Here is a 24,927-nt window from a genome sequence, read left to right as displayed (position 1 = left end):
CCTTGGCTATCAAGCTACGTCCCTCAACTTGGGAATGGGAAAAAAAAAAAAAAAAAATGGCCTAAGAAGAGAATTGAAGGAAGCTGCTCATCTTGTAGTCTGCAGCATCGTCCCCCACCCTCTGAATCAATGCTGTTGTGTACTGTAGTACCAGACATCTCATGCTCTCCCTTTAGAGCCACTCTCCACGTTGCTTTCCTGCTGAGCTCTCCTGAGTACATCTGTGGTCAGTTTTTATCGAGGAAGCTCTCTCTACCTAACAGGTAGCTCATCTTGAGTTCAGAGGTAGACACAGTGGAGCTGTGGGTACTGCTATTCAATTCTTTCTCCTTTCCTGCTTATTTCTTTGTAATTTAAAAAAAAAAAATTTATTTGAAAGGTACAGTTACAGGGGCTGGCGCTGTGGTGTGGTAGGTTAAGTCTGTGTCTATGGTGCCAGCTTCCCATATGGATGCCAGTTTGAGTCCTGGCTGCTCCACTTCCATTCCAGCTTTCTGCTGATGGCCTGGGAGAGCAGTGGAAGGTGGCCCAAGTCCTTGGGCCCCTGCACTCACATAGGAGACCCGAAAGAAGCTCCTGGCTTTGGATCAGCCCAGCTCAGCCACTGCAGCCATTAGGGAGTGAATCAGCAGATGGAAGACCTCTCTGTCTCTTCCTCTGTCTGTAAACTCTACCTCTCAGATAAATAAATAAATCTTACAAAAAAAAAAAAAAAAAAAAAAAAAAAAAAAAAAAAAGGAAAAAGAAAAGAAAGGTAGAGTTAGAGAGAAAGGGAGACACGGAGTTTTCCATGTGCTGGTTCACTCCCCAAATGGCCATAACAGTTGGGGTTGGGTCAAGCCGAAGCCAGGAGCCTGGAACTCCATCCAGGTCTCCCAGAGTGCAGAGGCCCAAGCACTTGGGACATCTGCTTTTCCCAGGTACCATTAGCCGGTGGCTAGATGGGAAGAAGAGCAGCCAGGAACTGAACAGGAACCCATATAGGATGTTGGCATTGCAGGTGGTAGCTTAACCCACTGCACCACAATGTCAGCCCCCTACTTCTCTGTATTTCGCACTCTAAAAAAAAACTCCAAGTTATCATAATTTGACTATGTCCTCCATTTCCTGCTAGTACTGTGACAGAGATACAAAGCAATGTGCTACAAGCTGTGTAACAGCTTTGGAAGTATAAGAAAAGATTTTATTCTCTAGAAGTTTAACTTGGGGCACTTAAGTAGTACCAATCATGAAAACAGAGTGCCTGAGTACTACAAGGTCCTGGAACAACAGCAGGTGTGGAGGAATCCTGTGGCCCCAGGGATATGGGCACATTCAGGAAGTATGAAGTCTTTTGAGTTGTACAAAGGGACTAATACTGTTTTGGGTCCTACCATGTGACACACCCACAGAGCCATGCTTAATGTGTATTATGAGAGGTGTTTGAAAGCCAACACAGGGGCTGGCATTGTGGTAGTGGGTTAAGCCACTGTCTGTGAAGCCACCATCCCATATGGGTGCCAATTCGAGTCTCACTGCTCTACTTCTGATCCAGCTCTCAATGTGCCTTGGAAGGCACTGGAAGATGGCCCAAGTGCTTGGATCTCTGCCTCCTAAGTGGGAGAACTGGATAGAGTTCCAGTTCTGGCCTAGCCCTGGCTGTTGTGGCCATTTGAGGAGTAAACCAGCGGATAGAGGATCTCTTTAAAAAAAAAAAAAAAAAAAGCCAGCATAGTGGCTAATGATTTTTCTACTACATCATTTTCCAAACTTAATTGTAATTCACATTTACAGAAAAGTGTACAAAACTAATCAACACTTTTTTTTTTATTGAAGTCAGATATACACAACATAAAATTAATCACTTTAAAGACTGGCATTTAGTACATTTACAGTGTATATAACCATCACTTGTATCTAGTCCCAAAACTTTTTCATCAACTCAAAATAAAACCCTATACCCATTACATAGTTACTCCACATTTTTCTCTCTTCCCAGCCTCTGGGAACCACCCATTTTTTCTTAGTCAATGGCTTTACCTATTCTGGATATTCCATAAAGTGGAATCTTACAATGTTTCCTTATGTGTCTGGCTTCTTTCACTTAGCAAAATATTCAAAATACTATAGCAATTTTGAAACTTCATCTCTTTTTAAAAATGGCTAAATAATATTCTATTGTGTGGATATATTAAATTGTTTACCCAATAATCTTTTGATGAGCATCTGTGTTGTCCATCTCTTAGCTATTGTGAAAAGTGATAATATGAACATACAAGTATTTGTTTCAAGTCTCTTTTTGATTGTTCTGGATATATACCTAGGAGCAGAATTGCTGAGTCATATGGTAATTTTATGTCTGACTTGAGAAACCATCAAACGGTTTACTGTGGAGACTGAACCATTTTACACTCCCACCAGCAACATATAGAAGTTCTAATTTCTCCACATCTTTGAAATCAACCAACTTAAAAACTTAAAGTAGTATATAATATGCCCTAAGTGGATGTTAAAACAAATTTGTAACTATTTATTTAAAAGACCCAGACATTAAAAAAAAAATTGCACTACACCATAAGGCACAGAGTGAATATTTATTTGTGACAGAGATCAAACCTAAGCTGTCATTTTATAAATACTGAAAAACCAGGGCAGAAAAGTGCAGAGACTTGCTGAAAGTCAAACTTAAAGGTTCCTTCTAACCACATGAGGCCAGAAGTGAGGAAAATATTTTAGCAGCATTCTGTAACTGCACCCTCCAATCTACTCACTCTAAATATCCCTTCAGGCCCCTGACACCAAAATTGTCTCTCTGTCTTTAGAGGATGGATAGAATCCCGGTAGGATGAGATGGCTTGCCAGTGGGAGATGGGACACCTGTGTGCCATGGAACATTAATATCAGTATGGCTAGAGATGAATAGTGAGTGAGTTAGGATAGCTGAGCATGACATTAATAGATTAACAGCCATTTTTGAAAATCTGTGGTCCCCAAAGAATCTCCCTATCTTGCTGTTTATCCATAAATCTTTCTAGTCCTACTGTAGTTCCAGGACAAGTCCTACCAGCACACCCCAAACCTTTCTAAAGCCCTGAGTCTTTTATTCCACAATACTTTACTGGTTTGGGACTGAAAAGAATGCTGGGATTTTCAGGTAGATGGCAATTCCAAAGCGGAGAAGACAAAGGCCTCTGGTGTGGCTTCCTGCTTCAGCACTCCTGTCAGCAGGAACTCGGATGAGAGGAGAGGCACACCAAGGCGAAGTGGACCGGAGCAGCGAGGGAAGTCCTGGGGACACGTGATCACAACTCTCTGAGGCTGGGGAAGACAGGAAGTCACAGGTGAAAAAAGGATCCTAGAAATAGGATCAGGATCCACTCATCAGTCTTTTTTTTTCTTTTCTTTTCTTTCTTTCTTTCTTTTTTTTTTTTTTTTTTTTTTTTTAAAGCAGAATTACAGAAAGGAGGAGAGAGAGAGAAAGCAAGCAAGCTTTCAATGGCTAGGGCTGGGCCAGGTTGAAGTCAGGAGCCAGGAGCTTCATCCTGGTTTCCCACATGGGTAGCAGAGGCCCAAACAACTGGGCCATCTTCTGATGCCTTTCTCAGGCCATTAGCAGGGGAACTGGATTGGAAGTAGAGCAGCCCCAACTCCAACAACTGTCCATATGGGATGTTGGCGTCGCAGGCAGCAGCTTAACCCACCATGCTGAAAGGCTGGCCCCCACTAATCCGTCTTAGCATCACCAAAATAGTACTTCCTGATAGGAAGCCATACAAAATATGCTTGCAGGAAAAGTTTCATCTGAATTTATTCAAGCTTTTAGAAGGAACTACAATTTACAGAAAATATAGAAGGTAAAGAAACAAGGGAAATGATACAAGGGAAAAAATGAAAAACTCAGACTGGGGAACATTCTAAAGGACAAGTAACTGGGTTTCTGCATGAAGTCACAGCATAAAAAGGCTGAATGGGTAGAGGTATGCTCATCAGTAAATTAATCAGCAGATGAACAGGGCAGCAACACATCAGCCACATTTGAAACCTTGAATTGAACATCTGTATAAAGGCATTTTTTTAGATAGCTTATGAAATTTAATTAATGCCATGTGAAAAAATGAGCAAAAAACTATCATTTTTGTTGAGGATTGATATTAGTATCATAAAGGCCAGCATTGTGGCACAGCAAGTTAATTTGCTGCTTGCAATGCCAGCCATCCCATACTGGAGTGCTGGTTTGAGTCCTTGCTGCTCTACTTCTGAGCCAGCTTCCCACTAATGGGAAGGCATCGGATAATGGTCCAAGTACTTGGGTCTCTGCTATTGATGTGGGAGACTTGGATGGAGTTCCCGGTGACTGGCTTAGCCAGTCTAGCTGTAGATGCTTCAGACATTTGAGAAATAAACCAATGGATAGAAGCTCTCTCTCTTGCTCTTTCCCTTTTCTCTGTCACTCTGCCTTTCAAATTAATAAGTAAATGAATCTTTTAAAAAAATAATAATGGTATTGTGGCATATCCAGTAAAGAAGCTGCATCCCATATGGTTTAAGTCCTGGCAACTCCACCCTCCCCCCCACTCCAGCTCCCTGCTAATGTACCTGGGAAAGTAGTGGAAGATGGCCCAAATACTTGGGCCCCTGCACCCACATGGTAGACCTGGAAGAAGCTCCTGGCTTCTATCTTGCCTAGCCCTGGCCATGTGGCCATCTGGGGCGTGAGCCACAGGATGGAAGATCCTTCTCTGTATCTCTCCCTAACTCTGCCTTTCAAATAAATAAATGGTATTGTGATTATGTAAGAATATATTTCTTAGAATGTATGCATTAAATATTTATGAGAAAATACAATGTTTGCAGTTTGCTTTAAAATACTTCAAGATGGGGTGGGCATTGTAGCTCAGTGGGTTAAGCCATGGCTTGTGACATGGGCATCCCATATTACTGCCAGTTCAACGATCAACCCTTCTGCTTCCAATCCAGCTTCCTGCTTATGCACCTGGGAAAGCAGACTAAGATGGCCCAAGTGCTGATCTGAAGGGAGTTCCACTTGGTTTGGGCCTGGCTTAGTAACCCTGTTGTTGCAGCCATTTGGAAAGAGAAACAGTAGATGGAAGACCTTTTTCTCTCTGTCCCACTCTCTGTAACCCTGTCTTTCAAATAAATAAATGTTTGAACAGTAAGTTAAAATAAAATAATTCTCAAAGAAAATCAAAGAAAAAAGTGGTGGAATAATCGTATCATAATCTAAAAACTGTTGAATGTGGTGCCTGATATAGAAGGGTTCACTGTATTGCATTATTTACTCTCTCCTTTTGTTGTATATTGTAAAATATTAAAATACAGGGTTTGGCATTGTGGCATAACAGTTTAAGCCACCGCCTGCAATGCCAGCCTTCCAAATGAATACCAGTCCAAGTTCTAGATATTCCACTGCCAATCTAGTTCCCTGCTAATGCACCTGGGGAAGCAGTGGAAGATGGCCCAAGTCTTTGGGGCCCTGTACCCACATGGGAGACCCAGATGAAGCTCCTGGCTCCTGGCTTTGACCTGGTCCACCTCTGGCCATTGCAGCCATTTGGGGAGTGAACCTGTGGATGGAAGATCTGTTTCTGTGTCTCCTTCTCTGTAACTCTTTCAAATAAATAAGTAAGTCTTTAAAAAAATAAAAAAATTGGGCAGCGCCACGGCTCAATAGGCTAATCTTCTGCCTGCTGCGCCAGCACACCGGGTTCTAGTCCCTGTTGGGGCGCCAGATTCTGTCCCGGTTGCCCCTCTTCCAGGCCAGCTCTCTGCTGTGGCCCAGGAGTGCAGTGGAGGATGGCCCAAGTGTTTGGGCCTTGCACCCGCATGGGAGACCAGAATAAGCACCTGGTTCCTGCCTTTAGATCAGCGCGGTGCACCGGCTACAGCACGCTGGCCGCGGCGGCCATTGGAGGGTGAACCAACGGCAAAAGGAAGACCTTTCTGTCTCTCTCTCTCACTGTCCACTCTGCCTGTCAAAAATAAATAAATAAAAAAGTTAAAATACAAAGTAAAACTAAGTCCATGTGGTATCAGCAGATCTCTCATTCCTATCACCCCCCCTTTTAAAAAAAAAAAGATTATTTATTTGAAAGGCAGAGTTACAGAGAGGCAGAGGCAGAGAGAGAGAGAGAGAGAGAGAGAGAGAGAGAAAGAGAGAGAGAGTGTCTTCCATCCGCGGGTTCACTCTCCAGTTGGCTTCAATGGCCAAAGCTGGGCTGATCCAAAGCCAGGAGCAAGGAGCTTATTCCAGGTCTCCCATGCAGGTGCAGGGGCCCAGGACATGGGCCATCTTCTACTGCTTTCCCAGGCTATAGCAGTGAGCTGGATCGGAAATGGAGCAGCCGGGACTAGAACTGGCACCCGTGAGATGCCTGCACTGCAGGCAGTGGCTTTACTTGCTATGCCACAGCACCAGCCCCACCTATCCTTTTTTAAAAAAGTATTTATTGGGGCTAGTTCTGTGGTGTAGCAAGTAAAACCACATCTGCAGTGCCAGCATCCCATATGGGCGTTGGCTCAAGTACTGGCTGCTACACTTCTAATCCAGCTCCCTGCTAATGCGCCTGGGGAATCAGCGGAGGATAGCCCAAGTACTTGGACCCTTGCACCTGTGTGCGAGACCCAGAAGAAGCTCCTGACTCCTGGCTTCGGATTGGCTCAGCTCCGGCCATCGCAACCATTTGGGGAGTGAACCAGTGGATGGAAGACCTCTCTTTCTTTGCTTCTCTATAACTCTGCCTTTTGAATACATAAGTAAATCTTTAAAAAATGAAAAAAAGCATTTATTTATTTATCAGAGATGAAAGACAACATTGCTTCCTGTCCTTTCCCTCACCTCTCCCTTCAAGTCTGTCTATAGATCCATGTATTTTAGAGACAGAAATCTCCCATCTGCCAGTTCTTTCCCCAAATGCTAGCAGCAACCAGGGCAGTCCAGGCCCAAAGGAAAGACAGGAATTCCATCCCGAGGGTGGGCATCACAGGAAGCTGGAAGAGAAAGAGCTGGGACTTGAACCCAGGCATTCAGATGTGGGGGCTGGGCATCCCATACACCACCGGCACCAAACACTTGCCCCCTGATCCCTTTATATTCCATACATTTCATAACCCCCCACTACTGTATAATCCCACCTCTATTTCTTCCTCCAGTCTTTTCCCACTCCAGCCACATCACTAGACTCAGAACTCATCAATCATACCTTGTAGGACCGGGGCATGCTAGGTAAGATGGTGCCTCCACAGCAGCTGATGATCTCTCTCATCTGAGGTGGTGGCGGCTGGACTCCAGGGGTCACATGAATCTCATAGCCCTAAGAGAAAGAAATGGTGGAGGCAGTGGCTGTCTCTGTGCTCAGAGCTCATGGGCTGTTGTGTAATTTTGGAGGGAGGCCTGAAGCCCAGGGTAGGAGGTAGCCTCTCACCTCCAGCAGCTTTCGCTCCCGGGCCCGGCTCAGGGCGTCTCGAAGGCGGAAGCCAAAATTCTTCTCCTGCTCAGGATCGGTCACCACATATTCATCCGGGGGCAGGAAGCAGCCAGCCTTTCGAGACTAGAGGAGGTGGCATTCAGCATGAGTGCTCAGCCCAGCCCCCACCCTGCTCCCCTGCCCAGCATTTGCAGAGTTCAAGTAACGTTTTTCCAGATTAATCTAGCCTTCCCCTTACCCACCTCCCATGTCTGTATCCCCTTTTTCTTCCCACCACTTTATTTTCCTGTCACTCTATCCATTGGTCTGTCACCCCTGGGTTCCTCACCTGATACAGCCAGTCCAGGGAAAGGATGGGGATGCCCCGCCCTAGGGCACATAGGAATTTGACAGTGCGGCAGATTCGATCAGTGACCAGGTGGGAAGCCTCTGCCACCGAGCTGGCTAGACTCCCACCGAGTTCCAGCACCGCCTGCTCCCCGCGAACATCCAGGACTCCTGTGAAAAGCACCTGTGGGAGGGGTTAATCTGGGCTAGCAACCCATGACAGCAGCACCAGGCTGTCACATCCTCTAGCTCTCCTCCCATCCTCCCACAAAGCCCCAGACACTTTTCCCCCTACTTTGGGGGCTGCTGATTGTTGGTGAGGTTTGGTTCGGCGACGACTGCAGCTTGGAATTCCCTTGGGCTTTTCCTCTGCCTGGTCTCTCCTTCTCTTGCCTGGCACTGGAACCACCAAATCCTGGGTTTGAGAGAGACCTTAGTGGGAATTTCTGAGCCAGGTGCCCATCTTCCTAGCTCCGTGGCCCCAGCCCTCTCCTCACCTCTTCCTTGGGGAATACCGTCTTCCGGGACACTTCCCCTCTTCGGGGCCGTTTTTGAAGTGGGGGTGAATCCATGGGCGCTGAAGACCTCTTGTGGCTTGGAGAGGTCTTCGGAGGCTCTTGAATGACCCCGGATATGCCTGCTGCTTCTACCTTTTGGATCTGGGGAGCATGGGTGGGTACCCCAAGAAGCTGGGGAAAGGCAGGCTCAGGAACAGTCCCAAGGGATTCAGCTGCTCTCACTGCTCCTTGTCTTTGGTTGCTTGATAATTGGGATTTAGGTTCAGGGAGTGCGGAGCAAGGTTTGTAGATAATGGGAGCTATGGGGGAGCCATGCTTCCTTCTAGCCCTCTGTCCCCTGCTGTTATTGGCTTGAGGAATGGGCTCCAGGGTAGGCTGCTCTGTGGTGACAGTGGACTGGAATTCAGAGGGGGTAGGAACTGGGACAGCATTTAATGTAGAAGACCTTAGTGTCCCACTCTGACCACTCTGAGCTATGGCCTTAGGGGTGACAGGCTGCTCTACAGTAGGGGGAGGCTCAAGATTAGCGGCTGTGGGCTCAACTGGTTCAGGAGTCTTGATAGAGGACCTAAGGGTCCTGCCTCGAGTGGCCCTGGGAGTGACAGGCTGCTCTGTGGGGGTAAGAGGCTCAAGATCAGGGACTGTGGGTTCAACTTGCTCAGGGGTCTTGAAAGAGGACTGATGTTTCCTACCCCGAGTGACCCGGGATGTGGGCTTGGGGGTGACAGGCTGATCTGCGGAGAGAGGAGGCTCAAGATCAGGGGCAATGGGTCCAACTGGTTCAGGGGACTTGGCAGAGGACCTACGTGTCCTGCCCCGAGTGACCTGAGGTGTGGGCCTGGGGGTGACAGGATGCTCTGTGGGGGTGGACAGCTGGAGGATTTCAGGTACTATGGGTTCAACTGGTTCAGAGGACCTACGTGTCTTGCCCCGAGTGGCCCCAGTGGAAGGCTTGGGGGTGACAGGCTGCTCTGTGGGGACAGGAGGCCCAATTGGTTCAGGGGTCTTGGCAGAGGCCCTACATGTCCGGCCCCGAGTGGCCCTGGTTGAAGGCTTGGGAGTGACAGGCTGGTCTGTGGGGACAGGAGGCTCAATTGGTTCAGGGGTCTTGGCAGAGGCCCTATGTGTCCTGTCCCGAGTGGCCCTAGTTGAAGGCTTGGGAGTGACAGGCTGATCTGTGGAGAGAGGAGGCTCAAGATCAGGGGCAGTGGGTCCAACTGGTTCGGGGGACTTGGCAGAGAACCTACATGTCCTGCCCCGAGTGACCTGAGGTGTGGGCCTGGGGGTGACAGGATGCTCTGTGGGGGTGGACAGCTGGAGGATTTCAGGTACTATGGGTTCAACTGGTTCAGAGGACCTACGTGTCTTGCCCCGAGTGGCCCTAGTTGAAGGCTTGGGAGTGACAGGCTGATCTGCAGAGAGAGGAGGCTCAAGATCAGGGGCAGTGGGTCCAACTGGTTCAGGGGACTTGGCAGAGGACCTACGTGTCCTGCCCCAAGTGACCTGAGGTGTGGGCCTGGGGGTGACAGGATGCTCTGTGGGGGTGGACAGCTGGAGGATTTCAGGTACTATGGGTTCAACTGGTTCAGAGGACCTACGTGTCTTGCCCCGAGTGGCCCCAGTGGAAGGCTTGGGGGTGACAGGCTGCTCTGTGGGGACAGGAGGCCCAATTGGTTCAGGGGTCTTGGCAGAGGCCCTACATGTCCGGCCCCGAGTGGCCCTGGTTGAAGGCTTGGGAGTGACAGGCTGGTCTGTGGGGACAGGAGGCTCAATTGGTTCAGGGGTCTTGGCAGAGGCCCTACGTGTCCTTCCCCGAGTGGCCCTGGTTGAAGGCTTGGGGGTGACAGACTGGTCTGTGGGGACAGGAGGCTCAACTGGTTCAGGGGTCCTGGCAGAGGCCCTATGTGTTCGTCCCCGAGTGGCCTGAGATGTGGGCTTGGCGGTGACAGGCCTCTCTGTGGAGGTGGATGGCTGCAGGTCAGGGGCAGTGGATTCCACTGGTTTGGGGGTCTTATCATAAGACCTATGTGTCCTGTCCCGAGTGGCCTGAGATGGGAGCTTGGGGGTGACAGACTGCTCTGTGGGGGTGGGAGGATAAGGCTCAAGGATAGCAGAGGAAACTGGAGAGGACTTCTGGGGCCTGACTTCAGACTCCAGCTCTGAGGACAAGGGAATTTCTGGAGCTTCCTGACTTCCATTTTGCCTGGTCCTAAGAATGGGTGGCTCAACAGAAGGTGGGGAGGGAGGAAGAAGGGGCTGAGGTGCAGGATGTTTTTGGCTCTGACAGATCAGGGGGGTTGGGGGTGGGGTTGAGGCTTCAGGCAGACAAGCATCTGGGGATTCCGGATCACCCTGGGGAGAAAAGAAAGCCAGTGAGGGAGGAAGAGGTAGTGAGGAGAGAGAATCTAGATGCTGTTGTTGACACTGTTTCAGGTGAGAATATGCTCCTGGCATTTCTATTCCTGACTGTGACCTCTCTTCCTAATGGGACTTCCTGGGAAGGAAGCAGTCCTCTTTCCCACAGACCTCTCCCCCTGTGGTATTTTCCACACATGGATGGTGGTAGTGAAGGGAATGTGTGAGGCAAAGAGAGAAGGAACACAAAGAAAGGGACTTCCTTTCTGAGTCAGGTGGAAGGAGCAACAAGTTGGGAGATGGATATGGAAAACCATGGGAGCCACGGGCAAAGGGACAGGAGCCAACCAAGGAGTGGAGAAATTAGAATAGGGGAAAAGGCAAAATCAAAGCAAGTCTAGAGGAAGGACACTGCTGGAGGAGATGCAGAGATGACCTGTGGGCTGGGGAAGGTACAGCGGCAGCTCTCACCCTGGGAGTCTTCTCATCAGGTGACATCTTGCAATTCAAGTGGCCTAGACAGAAAGCAAACACAGTGGTGGCTGAGTCTCGGGAAGCTGGTTGCTCAGGGGTTGATGATCATGAATTAATGATCATGAAGGCTGCATACCACCCTGGAGTCCCTCTGCCTTCACTTACCTCTCGGCTGCCTCCTGGGGTTCTCTGGGGCTCCCCTTCCTCCACCTGACTGGCTCCCAGAAGCTACAGGGACTGAATCAAGTCCCTGAAGATCCCCTGCCCCGAGTCCAGGCTGTGGTCTTGGCCTGGAGGCCTGCTCTTTCTGGTCCTGGCTCCCTCCTTCCATCTCTTCTCTTTGGGGGCCTCTTATCAGGGTCACTTCTAACCCAGCTGGCTCACACTCTTTCTCTGGCTTAGGCCTCTCTGCCTCTCTCTCAGATACTTCTCCCAAAAGGGTCTGCTTCTCTATTTCTTTCTCTGGTACTTCTGTGCTCGTCTCCATTGCTACCTCCAAATTCTCCTGTTCCCTTTCAGGACTTGCACTTTCCTCCCTCTTGTCAGACTCTTGGTTCCCAGTGTCTCCTGCTAGGGCCTGTTCTCCATCCTGTGTGTCCCTGGCAAACTGTCCTCCTCCCACTGTAGCTGCCTTCTCTCCTTCTGGTGGCAGTTTGTTGGTTTCCCTCTCGAATGGCCTTCTCTCAAGGGTCACTCTATCTGCTGTTTCTTTTGGTGTACCCATGTCTTTCTCCATAGTTTGCATCGCTCTGCCTTGACTCCCCAGTGGCTCTGTGTGTAGTGGGCTCTCTGCACGCTGGTCTTGTGGTATTGCTCTAGATGGAGATGGGCAGAATCCGTTGGCCTCAATGGGCTGGGTCTCAGAGGTGTCAGATGCTGTGGAACAGAATTGCTGTGTAGCCATGAGCTCCCAGGACACATCCATGGTACCTGGAAGTAGACAAGAAGGTAAGAGGAGTGTAGGTTGGGAAGGTAATAGATTGAGGAAGGATTATAATAAATTCATGAGAATAAACCTAAATGGATTATTAGTAGTCAGGAATAGGTTGGTAGTTACAATATTTAGTGCTTGTTTCAAAAAGCCCTTCGCCTTTTAGGAAAGCTTTTTTGGTAGTCTCTCTTTATTTTAAAGATTTATCTATTTATTTGAAAGGCAGAGTTACAGAGAGAGAGGTCTTCCATCCACTGGTTCATGCCTCAAAGGCTGGAGCTGGGCCAATTTAAAGCCAGGAGTCAGGAGCTTCCTCTGGGTCTCCCATTTGGGTGTAGGGGCGCTTGGGCCATCTTCCACTGCTTTCCCAGGCTGTAAGCTGGATAGAAGAGGAGCAGCTGGACATGAACCAGCACTCATAAAAGTACCGGTGCTGCAGGCAGAGGCTTAATCTACTATACCACAGCACCAGCCCCCTCAGTAGTCTCTTAAAATATGATCTAAACTAGTTGGTCAATGAGTAGGACTTAACTTGGCATTTTTCTTCTGATGAGACAAAACAACATCAGCAAAATATAGTATGAAAAGAAACAAGTAGATGGAGAAAGGAAAGGATGCCAAGTTAGTAACTCAGAGAGTTTCCTGTACCTGAACTCTGAAAGCTGCAAGAGGAAGATGCAGGCTCTGGAGGTGGATTCAACAGGAAGGCCTGGGTAGGTTCATCTTCCAAATTCTGGTCTGTGGCACAGGAGAAGATGGCCTAGGTACTGCTCCCCCGGGAACCCCAGGTCCTATTCCCAGTCTCCTGCCCTACCATGCCAGCCTTCATACCCTTCAAGGACCACCAGTCCAATTTCCCTGCTCCCACTGGTACTGGGACCCAAACCATAGATGTCCTCACCTTCCACGCTCTGATTGTCCCTGTCCACAAAGCACTGGGTAGCTTGAAGTGCCACATCTTCAAAATCTAGTGGGAAAGAACATAGGATAATTAGAAACCTTACCCAACCCTTAACTCCTCACTTTATCTCTACTATTCTCTCCCCAACCCCAACCCTTATAACCATTGGTTTTATCAGGGATCAGGGGAGGACAAAAGCCAGCACTTACCATCAGAGTCTTCTTCCAAGTCCTCGGTCCCGCCCACATATAGCTCTCTCTGCTTTCCTGTGGGGGACTGGGCTCCCTCTCTTTGTGGCTGGGTGGTTCGCCCTGGAGTACCTGTGTCCACCACTAGGTCTGTGACATTGCTCCTGGAGACAGGGAGAAGGTCCTGCTCCACCTGTGCCATAGGTGACCTACCCTGTGCCCCCAACTGCAGAGCTCTCTCATGCTCAGCTGTAGTGTGGTCTATTCCCACATCCCCATCTGCTGGAAGCTGGCCCTCTCTTACATCTGCCACTACTGAGGCTGCTAAGGACATGCCCTCTTCTGTGCCTGTCTCACAGTCTCCAGCTACAGAAGGCTGGACTCCCTCTGGAGGCAACACAGGCAGTTCTGCTGGGCCACCCTCTGCTTCCACCTCGGTTTGATCTGTCCCCAACACAGGCACCTGATGCTTCTGTAGATGTACAGCAGCCAGCCCTGGGGACACTTCCTCCTCCAGTTCTGTGTTGATGGCCACTGGGGCAGATGCTTGGCTTCTCTCCAGGTGGATCCCAGGTGAGCTCATGCCTGCTTCCACATCTGTATCACTGTCGTTAGGAGTAGGTGGGCCCATCTTTGACTGTGCCGTAACTAGGGCTGCATCCTTGTCTGCGTGACTGTTGGGAACAGTTCGGTCTGCTGGCAGCCCCTCTTCCTCCACGTCTGTGTCACTGTCTCTCCCAGAGGTGGTTTGGTTTTGCTGCAGAGGGACCTCAGGTTGGGCCCTGCCCCCTTCCATATCTCCATCTCTGTTCCATATAACAGCTGGGCTCTCTTTCAGACGCGCCAAAGTAAGCGCTGCAGAGATTTCTTCCTCATCATCTGTGTCGCTGTCGATCACCATGGGGGCGTGGCTTCTCACCAGAGGGACAGTGAGTGGGGCCTTGTCCTCCTCCACATCGGTATCACCTCTAGCCTGGCTTTCCTGCACATGTTGCAGGCCGAGTGCTCCAGAGCCCTGGGGACCAACTCCACGGAAGATTTGCCTCTTTTTCACAGGAACTACAGCTGGGGTTGCAGGGATTTGCTCTTCCTCCACATCAGTATCACTGTCCATGAAGCCAGAAGGTTGGACCCTTTCCAAGTGGCCCACAGTGGGCCTTCCAGGAAGCCTGCTGTCATTATCTGCATCTGTGTCCTCAGGAGCTTGGTTCCTCTCCAAAATCTCCCCATCTGGAGCCAGCCCGTTGCTTGCCTTCCCCTGGACTTCTGTGCCGTTGTGTGTTTCTTTCATGGCAGGCATGAAAGTTGCGACGCCATTGGCTTCAGGCAGCTTGGCTCCTGTGGTCGCGTCTCTTCTGGCAGCTGAGGAGGCCTCCTTTGCTACTGGGTGCTGCCCTTCTTCCTCATCTGTGTCACTGTCCAATCTGAAGCCAAAAGATGGCGCAGGGCCACTCGGGGCAGGAGAAAACCCCTCTTCATCACTATGAAGGGAAGAAAAGAGCAAGGATCCATAGAATCTACTTGCCAGGGAGGCACACCCCACTGGACCACGAGCTCCCTGACAGCAGGCAGGCACAGTGTAGTATTTGTTTTTCTACCTCCAGCAATCAGTTCAGTGCTGGGCACATCAGGGGTGTGCTATAAAAATTGAGCAGAATGAATGAATATAAGGGAACTTCAAATCGGATTGAAAGATCAATTTGTGGTCCAGAAAATGTTGAAATGCAATCACAGGTTCCTCATAATACACATTATCCATGAACTTTCTGAAGACCCCATGTACCACAGTGCCCCCAGCCCCAATTTTCATGATCTTTATCTCTTGGAGGTTGAGCCTCCAGCCCCTGGCCCAGCCTCCTTCTGAAGACTCAAGTGTCTGACCCTAGGCACTCACCTCTCTGGTACTACTGTTGCCAAAGAGGGGGATGCGGTCCTTGAGTCTTGCATCATACACCTCTTTGAATCTGTCAAGAACAGAACAGAGTGACAACTTTATACTCCTCATCCCTGCCTCCTCATCCACCCTCCCAACACATACACTTACCTAATTCTTCCTCTGAATCCTCAGCCAACTGAAGCCTCTGAGGTTGAGCTTCTCCCTGTACCCTGGGGGTCTCCTCTATAGTTAGAGGGCCCTGGGGAGCACAGGGTATGGGGATATCCAGGCGATGGTACTGGCAGAGCAAGTCAGCAAAGAGAATCAACTGCCGGTCCTTGAGACAATGACTCACCCCAGGTTTCAGGACCTTAGGCGGCCTCAGGATCTGAGTACCATTGAGGCTCCCACAGTCGTGGAGGAGAGGTGCCTTGCCCTGGGCCAAGATTTCAATCACTGCATGTTGTTTGGAGATGGATGGAAACTGCAGGGCCACAGAGCAGTCAGGCATTCGGCCCACTACATTCTTCCCGAGGTACAGTGGGAAATCTAAGAATCAAGAGAGGTCCACAGGTTCCAAGGTCAGAGTCTTGGCCTGTCATTAGGAAAATGTTCCTATCACATAACCCACTACTCAGTAATGCCCCAGGCGCATCAGAAAAACAAAAGGTCCTAGCACACCTAGGAATTAAAGAACATGTACAATGCACTATTCATATGTAAAACCTCACCTGTCCACATTGGTCATTCTAAAACTGTGATAAATACACATAGCACAGGGTTCTGGGCATTACACACATTCACTGTGTTGGCCAACCACCAACACCATTCATCTCCAGACACACTGGGTTTTTTATCTGAATCTCTTTATCTTCTACTAAAATAAAATCACTCCCAACTAGGCCCAGGGCACTAGCCTGGAAAAATAAACTCAGTCTGCCCCTCCTTCTCCAATTCCAGTAAAAAATATTTCTTTAGATCTCTTTGGAACATATATAAGCTTCCCACAATCCTTCGCCCACCTCCCCACAAAAATAAAAAGACCAATATTTTAGCACCCAATACCCTCTGACCTTTCTCTGGTCCGTGAGTACTACTGAAGACGCGCAGTCGCCCTACGGGCTCCAATCCACCTCCTGCAATGTGGTTGGATTGCTCTGTGTCCTCCTCATCTTCAGTCTCCAAGATAATAGCCTGTGTGTCTTCCATGATCTGGGAAGGAAACATTATCATCTCCATCACTGGCTCACAGACAGAGCATCAGAGATGAGACTGATAATGGGGTAAATCTGGATAGTTATGGAAGTTGATACTTGTCTTTCCTTCAGTCATTCTGTTATCCTTTGGAAGCATTTAAAAAGATTTTTGATCAGGGCTGGCACTGTGGCATACTAAGGTTAAGCCTCTGCCTGCAGCATCAGCATCCCATACAGACAGGTTTGAGTGCTGGCTGCTCCACTTCCGATCCAGGTCACTACTAATGTGCCTAGGAAAAGAGTGGAAAATGGCCCAAGTGCTTGGGCCCCTGTACCCACGTGGGAGACCTGGAAGATGCTCCTGGCTCCTGGCTTCTGCCTGGCCCAGCTTTGGCTGTTGCAGACATTTGGGGAGTGAACCAACAGATAGAAGACCTTTTCCTCTGTAACTCTGCCTCTCAAATAAACAAATATTTAAAAAGTATATATTTTTGACCATGACACAAAGAAAGATAAATATTACAAGGTCCTCATTACACAAATATATACAAACATGTTTATTTATATATTTTTTGAGAAACAATGCTACGATAATACACTAAAATTCTTATTTCTGTTTTTCCTATTCTCTATATTTTTAAATTTATTGTATTTGAAAGACAGAAGAAACAAAGAAGGAGGGAGCAACAGAGATGGTCACAATGGAGGGGGCTGGACTCAGCTAAAGCCAGAAGCCAGGAACTCCATGCAGGTGGCAGGGGCCCAAGCACTTGGGCCATCTTCTTTTGCTTTCCCAGGCACACTAGCAGGGAGCTGGATTGGTAGCAGAGCAGCCACAGTAATATGGTATGTCAGCATTGTAGGCTGTGGCTAACCCTGTGTACCACAATGTCAGCACCTCTCCTTATACTTTTTAAATGAACATTTACAACCTATTAAATGAACTTCACTATCCACAACTGGGCTGCAGCCCACTGCTCATACACGCCAAGTCTGTGCTGGGCATTATGTGTCACGCACAGTAGACGACAGAGGTAGACATTTAGGAAACTAACGCTGAAAATATGAGATAATTTGCTCCGGATAACACAGCAGGTTAAGTAGACAGGTAAGAAGAAATGTTCTTTTGGTTGTACTGCCCGTACTTTTTACACTTTGCCAGAGCACCTCGGCGTGATCAGACTAAATTACAAAAACTCCTAATAGTCGACATAGAGAGGATTCCGGTTTCTTACACTGACTGCCTCACTTAGTCTCCACAAGAACCCTGTAAAGAGGCATTATTATTATCTTTTTCTTTTAGCTAAAACAACATATATGGGTGAAGGAACTTGCTCAGAGTCACTCAGATCTCTCTTTTTAATATTTTCTGATGGTTTTCCCAGGGTAAAATAAAACCTAAACTCCTCAGCAAACCTCCTCCACCCCACTTAAGCCTTTTGTTGGGCACTGCAAGCCCCCACCCTCACTCCGCTGACCCGCATGCGGTCCAACCAAGCCTCTATAAACACACTCCCCTCGGCCCCACAGCTGATGCCCAAGGCCCTTCCCTCCTGGTTTCCTGATCGACTCCTGCCCACCCTGGGGGCTTTAGTTCAGGCGCAGCGCTGAAGACGCTGGCATCTCACATCCGAGCGCAACTCCGCTTCCAGTGTCAGCTTCCTGCTAGCGGGTACCCTGAGAGGCAGCGGGCAACGGCCGCCCACGTGGGAGGCTTGGGATTGAGTTCCAGGCTCCTGGTGTGGGCCCGGCACAGCCCCGACTTTCAAATCGATAGTAACAGTAATCGCCGTCCTCTGTTCAAATGTCCTCCCCTCATTAAAGTCCTTCCTAGTTTCCGGTGACCCTGGTGGCCGACGGCCTTGCGCCTACCCTGTAACCACCACTCTCACACTCCGCCGCCCCTCCCCCCGGAACTCTCCCTTTCCCCCCGGTGCCCATCACGGTCGTTCTACGGTGGTGACGGCGCGCCTAGGGCTGATCAAAGAACGGGGGCCACATCCGTGAGGCAAACCCTACATGCACCCTGCCCTCGCAGGGCTGCCTCACTGAGCCTGCTAGGGGCAGAATGAAAGGAAGAAATAAGGATGGAGTTCACTTACAAAGAGGGAAACGGGCAGCTAGGGAAAGGAGGACGCCCCCGAGGCGAAAAGGTTCACTTCGGCCTTAAGACGGGCCAGCCCAGCGGGCGCCCGCGTTCCTCGCCTTGGAATCAAAGGACCACCATCTTTGATCCCCGCCCAGTGGGGCTCCGTCGGGATCCAACGCCTCCCGGGGCGAGGAGAGGCGTCAGGTGAGGGTGGGCATTTACAGTCCCACAAACTTTCGAATTACCTCCGCCCAGTCGCACCCAGGGCACGCCCCTCCCGCCCTCCGTCGGAATCAAGATGGTACCCGCGAAGATGTGGGCGAGGCCCTCAGAACTCACCTACTTGGAGTACGCGCGCGCGCGCCACCCGTAACGGTCGCGACCGGGGCGGTGCGAATGCGTGCGCCGGAAGGGACCCGGCTCGCTGATTGGCTGTTGTCGCTGTCCTTCACGACCGTCCTGCACGTTGATTTGATGACGCCCACAGAGCGGCGGCACATTCGAATCCCCTCCCCCAACCGTCCCCCCACAGTTCAAAAGGAAAGCATCTCCCGGGAGACAGTGCTCAGTTGAGGAAGAGTAATCGGAGGCCGCGCGAAATAGCGCATTCTGATTGGCCAGCTCCAAGGGACCGCCCACTGCCGTTTCATGGCCCACCGCCCACTTCCCGCGCAGACTTCCAAACCGCGACCAGAGAGTCTGGCGCCAGTTTCTGGCGGCGGATAGAGCGTCTCTGTACTACAGTCGTCGGCCGCGTCTGGTCCGGCCAGAGCGCCCTTTTCCGGTCCTCCCAGACATGGTGTCCGCTGACTCAGGAGAAACAAATGGGTTGCGGATTGCAGTCGTGGCTCCAGGCTGCAGTTTGGAGGACAGCCCGTAGGCGTGGCACTTGAGGCTCCTCACTGCAGTGGAATTTCATTGCCTTTTGATTTCGCTTGTTTAGTAGAAGTCGTGTCATTTCCTCCTGAGAATACATCCCCGACGGACATTTTGAGGACATTTTCCTAAACGGAAGATCCTAAAATAAAAATCCAAAGCCTAAGAGAGGAAACTGTTTTGCTAACCGTTTTAAAAGGTTGGCCTCACTTTTCAAGGGGCAAGGCAAGGATGGAAAGTAATTTATTTCATTATAACGAGACATGAAGAGACCAGGAAATAATTTGATAGGGATCTACTTTAGGTAGCTCTTTCCCGTTTGTTATCTCAGCTCGGGCCACGAGAACCAAACAGAAGTAGATTTTATCTCTGCAGCTCTGCGAAGTTAAATGACTCGCTGGGTTCCTAATGCAGAGACAAATGGAAACAAGTCCTCCAGTTCTAAATCTGAGCTCTTTACTGCAGAAAAGCTGCTTTCGTTGTGAGCATGCCCGAAAACATAAGATATTTTAATGGAGTACAAGGGTCCTACACTCACTTAACGCTCCTTCATTTGGAAGGTGATTTAGAAATGTGCGCTGATGCTGATGGAATGTGGATTAACAATGACCTTGACTGGGACCACACCTCTCTAGACTGGTGCTTACCGCATTTCTCATCGAACTGCAAGGTCCTGGAGGCCAGGGAACGGATTCTTAATCATTTTTGTATCTCTTGCTCCTGGGTTGGTGGATAGGTAGTACCTACCAAATGAGTGAGTCCTTGGGAAGCAGGTGGACCCCGTGGAAGCCCATTCCATTTTCCACTCTTTCAGTCACCCCTCCCCCTCTGCAATGGCCACCGCCCGCCTAGTCAGTGAAACTGAAACGCACCGATTTCATCAATCTGGACAGGCCGTCTGGAAAGACCGAAATCCTATGAAGCTTCAGACTCCCTAGTTCCCCGTTTTCACAAGAAAATCAAGCTGTTTTCCAAGGCCCACATCCCCATAACGGAGGCTGCAAATCTCAGCACTTCCTCTAAACGCTGCAACTTACTCCTTGAACAATAGCTACATCCCAAAAGACCCTCGCTACAGTTTTGTTTCTCTGTCGCAACTTTCTCAGTCCCAGACTCCCAGGGAGATATCAGGAAGGCAATCCGAGGGGGCAGCGGCTTATGCGGGTTCAGGCTTTGGGTCACCCAAGGGCCAGAGTGCTGCACCGCTCCCTGGTTTTCGCTGAGCTTAGCAGTCCTGTCTTCAGACAGCTGCTACTACAGGGAGCTTTCTGGGCGTGCCCTCCTCACCTCCCAGCCCCCGGCACCCAGGACTCCCCAACCCCTGCATCCCCGAGAACAGCCCCCTTTCTGCACAAAAGAACTCAGGCACAGAGGGAAAGAACCGCAGACACAGTCCTGCTCTATTGCAAACACACGCAGACGCGGCCGGTACCCACCCCTAGTCGCTGGAATTTTTTTTTTTTTTGCAGCGTGCACAACAATAGGGAACTACAACTCCCAGGGAGCACTGCGCTGGCCCGCCAGCGTGGAGACCAATGGGCGGCCGGCGCCTGTCGGCCGCGGCCAATCAGCGGCGGGCTCGGGGCGGCTTTGTCTGCAGAGCGGGGCGCGGGCTCGGTCTCCCGCCTCCCGGGCCGCGCACGCGCGCCCCGCCCTGCCGCCCGCCCTCCCCCGCCCGCCCCTCTCTTTTCTCCCTCTCCGAACCTTGGCGCTGCCGCGTTCGGACCTCGCTGCTGCAGCCTCCGGGGCACGCTCCATCCTCCCAGCCAGCGACCGGCAGAGAGACGGGAAAAAAACAATAACCAAATCCCAGACTACCCGAGTCACATAGTTCCTTGCCCCGCAGGCGAGCCAGAGAAAATTAGATTCCAACCATGAGGGAAATTGTGCACATCCAAGCCGGTCAGTGTGGCAACCAGATCGGTGCCAAGGTAAGCGTTTCCAGCCTCTTCTTGGAGCCGTCTTTCGTGCTAGAAAGCATGCTGTAGAGACGTTGGCGGGGCAGCCGCGGGCTCCACGCTCCCGCGAGCTTTGTTTTCGCCTGAGTTGCTGCCTGTGCCTGTGGCGAGCCCCCCGGCTCTCGGGAAGACGCGGGGCTCGTTTTCTCCGCCAGGCGCAATTTTTTTTGGGGGGGGGGGGGGAGACGCTCTGCCAAGGTTCTTTGTGCGCGAGGGGCGGGAAGACAGGACTTGGAGCGATTTCGCCTCGGAGGGTTTGCTAACGGTCCGCGCACAAAGCGGGGCGCGGTCTGGCCCACGTGCACCCCGCCGCGCTCTGGGGCTGGGGTAGGGGCAGGGGCGAGGCTGGGCCCCGGCGCGCGGGGTGGAGGCGAGGACCGTGCGGCGTTCATTTTACCTCTATTGCCCCTAGGAGAGCCCTTAGGGCGTGAGCGGACTCGGAGAGGAAGGGGGAGGGGGCTGGACTTTCCTGCGGGGCCGAATGGCGGGGGGACAGAATTTCTATTTAAAACTAGGTGAAGAAGCGAAGGAGGAGAGATTTCGGGGCTGACGGGGATTTTTTTTTTTTTTTTTTTGCGCGGGCTGTTACAGAGTAGCGGGGGCAGGGCAGGGAGGAAGTGCGGCGTTGTAGCCGAAGGGCGGGCCCGCGGGGGCGGGGCCAGGCGCGCGCCCGCGCGGAGGCCCCGCCCCTGGCGGCGGCGCGTACGCGGAAGCCGCGCCCCGGCCCCGCCCCCCGCGCGCAACGCCCTTCTTTGTCGGCGGCCCGGCGTGCGCGTGCGCCGCGGTCACGTGGGCGGGCGGACTGCGGCAGCGGCGGGGGGCGCGCGGCGCGGGTCCATTGTGTGCCGCGTGGACGGGCGGTGCCCGGCATGGGGGGCTGGGAGGGGCGCCTAGCGGCGTCGGGTGACCCCCGCGGCGCTCGGAATGCCGGGCCGCCCGGTCGCGCCGCGTTCCCGCCCCAGGCTCTGGGAGGCTGTGGCTGACTGCAGGGAAGGGCGCGGCCGGCACATAAAGGACCGTCAGGGCCGCTTTGCTCGCGTCTGCGGTGGAAACGAGGGGCGCGTGGCTGACTGGGGCTCTTCCCTCCGCCACGCCCGCAGTTCTGGGAGGTGATCAGTGATGAGCACGGGATCGACCCCACCGGCACCTACCATGGGGACAGCGACCTGCAGCTGGACCGCATCTCCGTGTACTACAACGAAGCCACAGGTGAGGCTGGGGCCTGGAGCCTCACCCGCTGCACCGCCTTCCTTATTTTAATACCGATTTCACAGAACTTCAGAAGCGTGCTTCTCTCGCTTTCACAATCTCCCCTCCCATTTTTTCCCGTTTAATTTTGGCCGTTATATTCCTGGGGATAGGACCGCCTTTCCTTTTGCGGAATCTGCACCAGGGCCGAAGCCTCGCATTGCTGCCACCTGGTGGCAGAACCTGGAACGACAGCTCCTGATTCCCCCCTGCTGTCTCAACCTCAAGGCACCAGGTTCTCCTCTCTAGTTCTCACTTCTCCACTTTATTTCCTGCAGGTGGCAAATATGTCCCTCGTGCTATCCTGGTGGATCTAGAACCGGGAACCATGGACTCTGTGCGCTCAGGGCCTTTCGGCCAGATCTTCAGACCAGACAACTTTGTTTTTGGTGAGTTTTGTAGATGAATTTAGTACGTACTCACATTCAGCTTATTTGGACACGGGGAGACAGGTGACAAGGTGTTTGTAGTCTTGGAGAGCTTATGTAGGCTGTGCCCTGAAAGCTAATGGAGAAGAGTGACTGCCCGAGCGAGTAAGTTAAAGGAGAAAAAGGCACATCCGGAATTACCCTAGAAGTAGAAAGGGGGAGACATGCTCCCTACCAGCCCTTGTTAATAAAGCTTGCTTTCCTGCCTTTACCAGGTCAGTCCGGGGCAGGCAACAACTGGGCCAAGGGCCACTACACAGAGGGGGCAGAGCTGGTCGACTCAGTGCTCGACGTGGTGCGGAAGGAGGCTGAGAGCTGTGACTGCCTGCAGGGCTTCCAGCTCACCCACTCACTGGGTGGCGGCACGGGCTCTGGCATGGGCACCCTGCTCATCAGCAAGATCCGGGAAGAGTACCCTGACCGCATCATGAACACCTTCAGCGTGGTACCCTCGCCCAAGGTGTCAGACACCGTGGTGGAGCCCTACAACGCCACCCTGTCCGTGCACCAGCTGGTGGAGAACACAGATGAGACCTACTGCATTGACAACGAGGCCCTGTACGACATCTGCTTCCGTACGCTCAAGCTGACCACACCCACCTACGGTGACCTCAACCACCTCGTCTCGGCCACCATGAGTGGTGTCACCACCTGCCTCCGCTTCCCCGGCCAGCTCAACGCCGACCTCCGCAAGCTGGCCGTGAACATGGTGCCCTTCCCCCGCCTGCACTTCTTCATGCCTGGCTTCGCGCCTCTCACCAGCCGAGGAAGCCAGCAGTACCGGGCCCTCACTGTGCCTGAGCTCACCCAGCAGGTCTTCGATGCCAAGAATATGATGGCCGCCTGTGACCCCCGGCACGGCCGGTACCTCACCGTGGCCGCTGTCTTCCGTGGACGGATGTCCATGAAGGAGGTGGACGAGCAGATGCTGAACGTGCAGAATAAGAACAGCAGCTACTTCGTGGAGTGGATCCCCAACAATGTGAAGACAGCTGTGTGCGACATCCCGCCCCGGGGCCTCAAGATGGCAGTCACCTTCATCGGCAACAGCACGGCCATCCAGGAGCTGTTCAAGCGCATCTCGGAGCAGTTCACAGCCATGTTCCGGCGCAAGGCCTTCCTGCACTGGTACACAGGCGAGGGCATGGACGAGATGGAGTTCACCGAGGCCGAGAGCAACATGAACGACCTGGTGTCCGAGTACCAGCAGTACCAGGATGCCACCGCGGAAGAGGAGGAGGATTTCGGGGAGGAGGCTGAAGAGGAAGCCTGAGTCAGAGCCCTCCTGTCGCCTCGGGCGTCCTGGCCCCCTCAGCTGCCCTGTCCTCTCCCTCAGAATTTGTGTTGCTGCCCCTCTCTCTCTCTCTTTTTCCTTTGTGGGGAGGGGGATCTAGAGCAGTGCCTGGCACATAGTAGGAGCTCAATAAATCTTTGTTTGTTGAATGTCTCCTCTCTCTCTCCGCTCTGGGAAACTAAAATCCTGCCATGTGTTTCTTTCTGGTGCCCACTGCTCCCATCTGTCCAGTTAATATTTCCCTTCTGTTTCCAAAATAATTGTCCATAAGCCCAAGTACCAGGCAAGAAAGAGAGGTCGGAGCCCCTGCCAGGGAAGAAATCTTCGCTTCAGGTATCCCATGATCCGTCTCGGCTTTGGGGTGTTGACAGTATTATCTCCGTTCCTTCTCCCTCCAGGCTCCGTCCTGAGCTCTCTCTCCCTGTCTCACATGCTCCATTCCTGCCTTTCCCCTGATGAAAGGAAGGGGATTCAAGGAGAAAGGCCAGCAGCCTTGGTCCCTGAGCCTCCAGAAACGCCCTCCTGCCTCCTTCCCCCCCCCCAACCCCCATCCATCCCTGCCATGCATGGGAGGTTCGCTCTGCTCCCCATAGCAGAGGGGACAGGACAGCCTCCTGTCGGCAACATCTCAGCTCTTCCTTGGCTGTTTTCCCCCTGTTCCTTTAGTTTTGTCCCACACTTCAGATTTCTATTTTGTGTTGAACTTGCTTTTTTTTCATATTGAAAAGATGACATTGCCCCAAGAGCCAAAAATAAACAGGAATTGAAAAACAAGTCGCCAGACGTGTGCTCATTAAGGGAAGGTTGCTGCTGGAGCTGTGGGGCCCAAGTTCAGTTACACTCC

The 24,927-nt window shown here is 51.5% G+C and overlaps 2 protein-coding genes across 15 annotated transcripts; one reads left to right on the top strand and one right to left on the bottom strand.

Annotated features, from left to right (window-relative positions):
- Nucleotides 1-1,791: 1,791 nt before the first annotated feature.
- MDC1 (mediator of DNA damage checkpoint 1) lies at nt 1,792-19,283 on the bottom strand. Of its 14 annotated transcripts, none has more exons than XM_070074268.1 (16): nt 18,619-18,864; nt 16,068-16,206; nt 15,163-15,543; nt 15,013-15,082; nt 13,582-14,599; nt 13,140-13,282; nt 12,931-12,996; nt 12,678-12,767; nt 11,264-12,028; nt 11,096-11,139; nt 8,249-10,621; nt 8,047-8,166; nt 7,753-7,935; nt 7,422-7,547; nt 7,200-7,310; nt 2,555-3,297 (listed from the first exon to the last, which is right to left on the bottom strand). In XM_070074268.1, exons 2-6 carry the CDS (start codon nt 16,201-16,203, stop codon nt 13,142-13,144), a joined length of 1,746 nt encoding a protein of 581 aa, XP_069930369.1. In that variant the 5' UTR covers nt 16,204-16,206; nt 18,619-18,864; the 3' UTR covers nt 2,555-3,297; nt 7,200-7,310; nt 7,422-7,547; nt 7,753-7,935; nt 8,047-8,166; nt 8,249-10,621; nt 11,096-11,139; nt 11,264-12,028; nt 12,678-12,767; nt 12,931-12,996; nt 13,140-13,141. The 14 variants fall into 14 exon arrangements, with proteins under 14 accessions (XP_069930358.1, XP_069930357.1, XP_069930356.1 ...); XM_070074267.1 differs by having other exon boundaries at nt 18,293-18,624; XM_070074257.1 differs by having other exon boundaries at nt 1,792-3,297; nt 13,140-14,599; nt 18,619-19,283.
- Nucleotides 19,284-20,771: 1,488 nt separating this feature from the next.
- On the top strand, nt 20,772-24,232 carry TUBB (tubulin beta class I). The gene is made up of 4 exons (XM_002714359.4): nt 20,772-21,086; nt 22,214-22,322; nt 22,640-22,750; nt 23,005-24,232. The coding sequence occupies exons 1-4, from the start codon at nt 21,030-21,032 to the stop codon at nt 24,060-24,062; spliced, it is 1,335 nt and encodes a 444-aa protein (XP_002714405.2). The 5' UTR covers nt 20,772-21,029; the 3' UTR covers nt 24,063-24,232.
- Nucleotides 24,233-24,927: the final 695 nt, after the last annotated feature.

The sequence above is a fragment of the Oryctolagus cuniculus genome, chromosome 5, assembly GCF_964237555.1.
Source record: "Oryctolagus cuniculus chromosome 5, mOryCun1.1, whole genome shotgun sequence".
Taxonomy (NCBI): domain Eukaryota; kingdom Metazoa; phylum Chordata; class Mammalia; order Lagomorpha; family Leporidae; genus Oryctolagus; species Oryctolagus cuniculus.
Note: the sequence above shows the minus strand (reverse complement) of the source record. Positions and strands in the feature narration are given on the sequence as shown.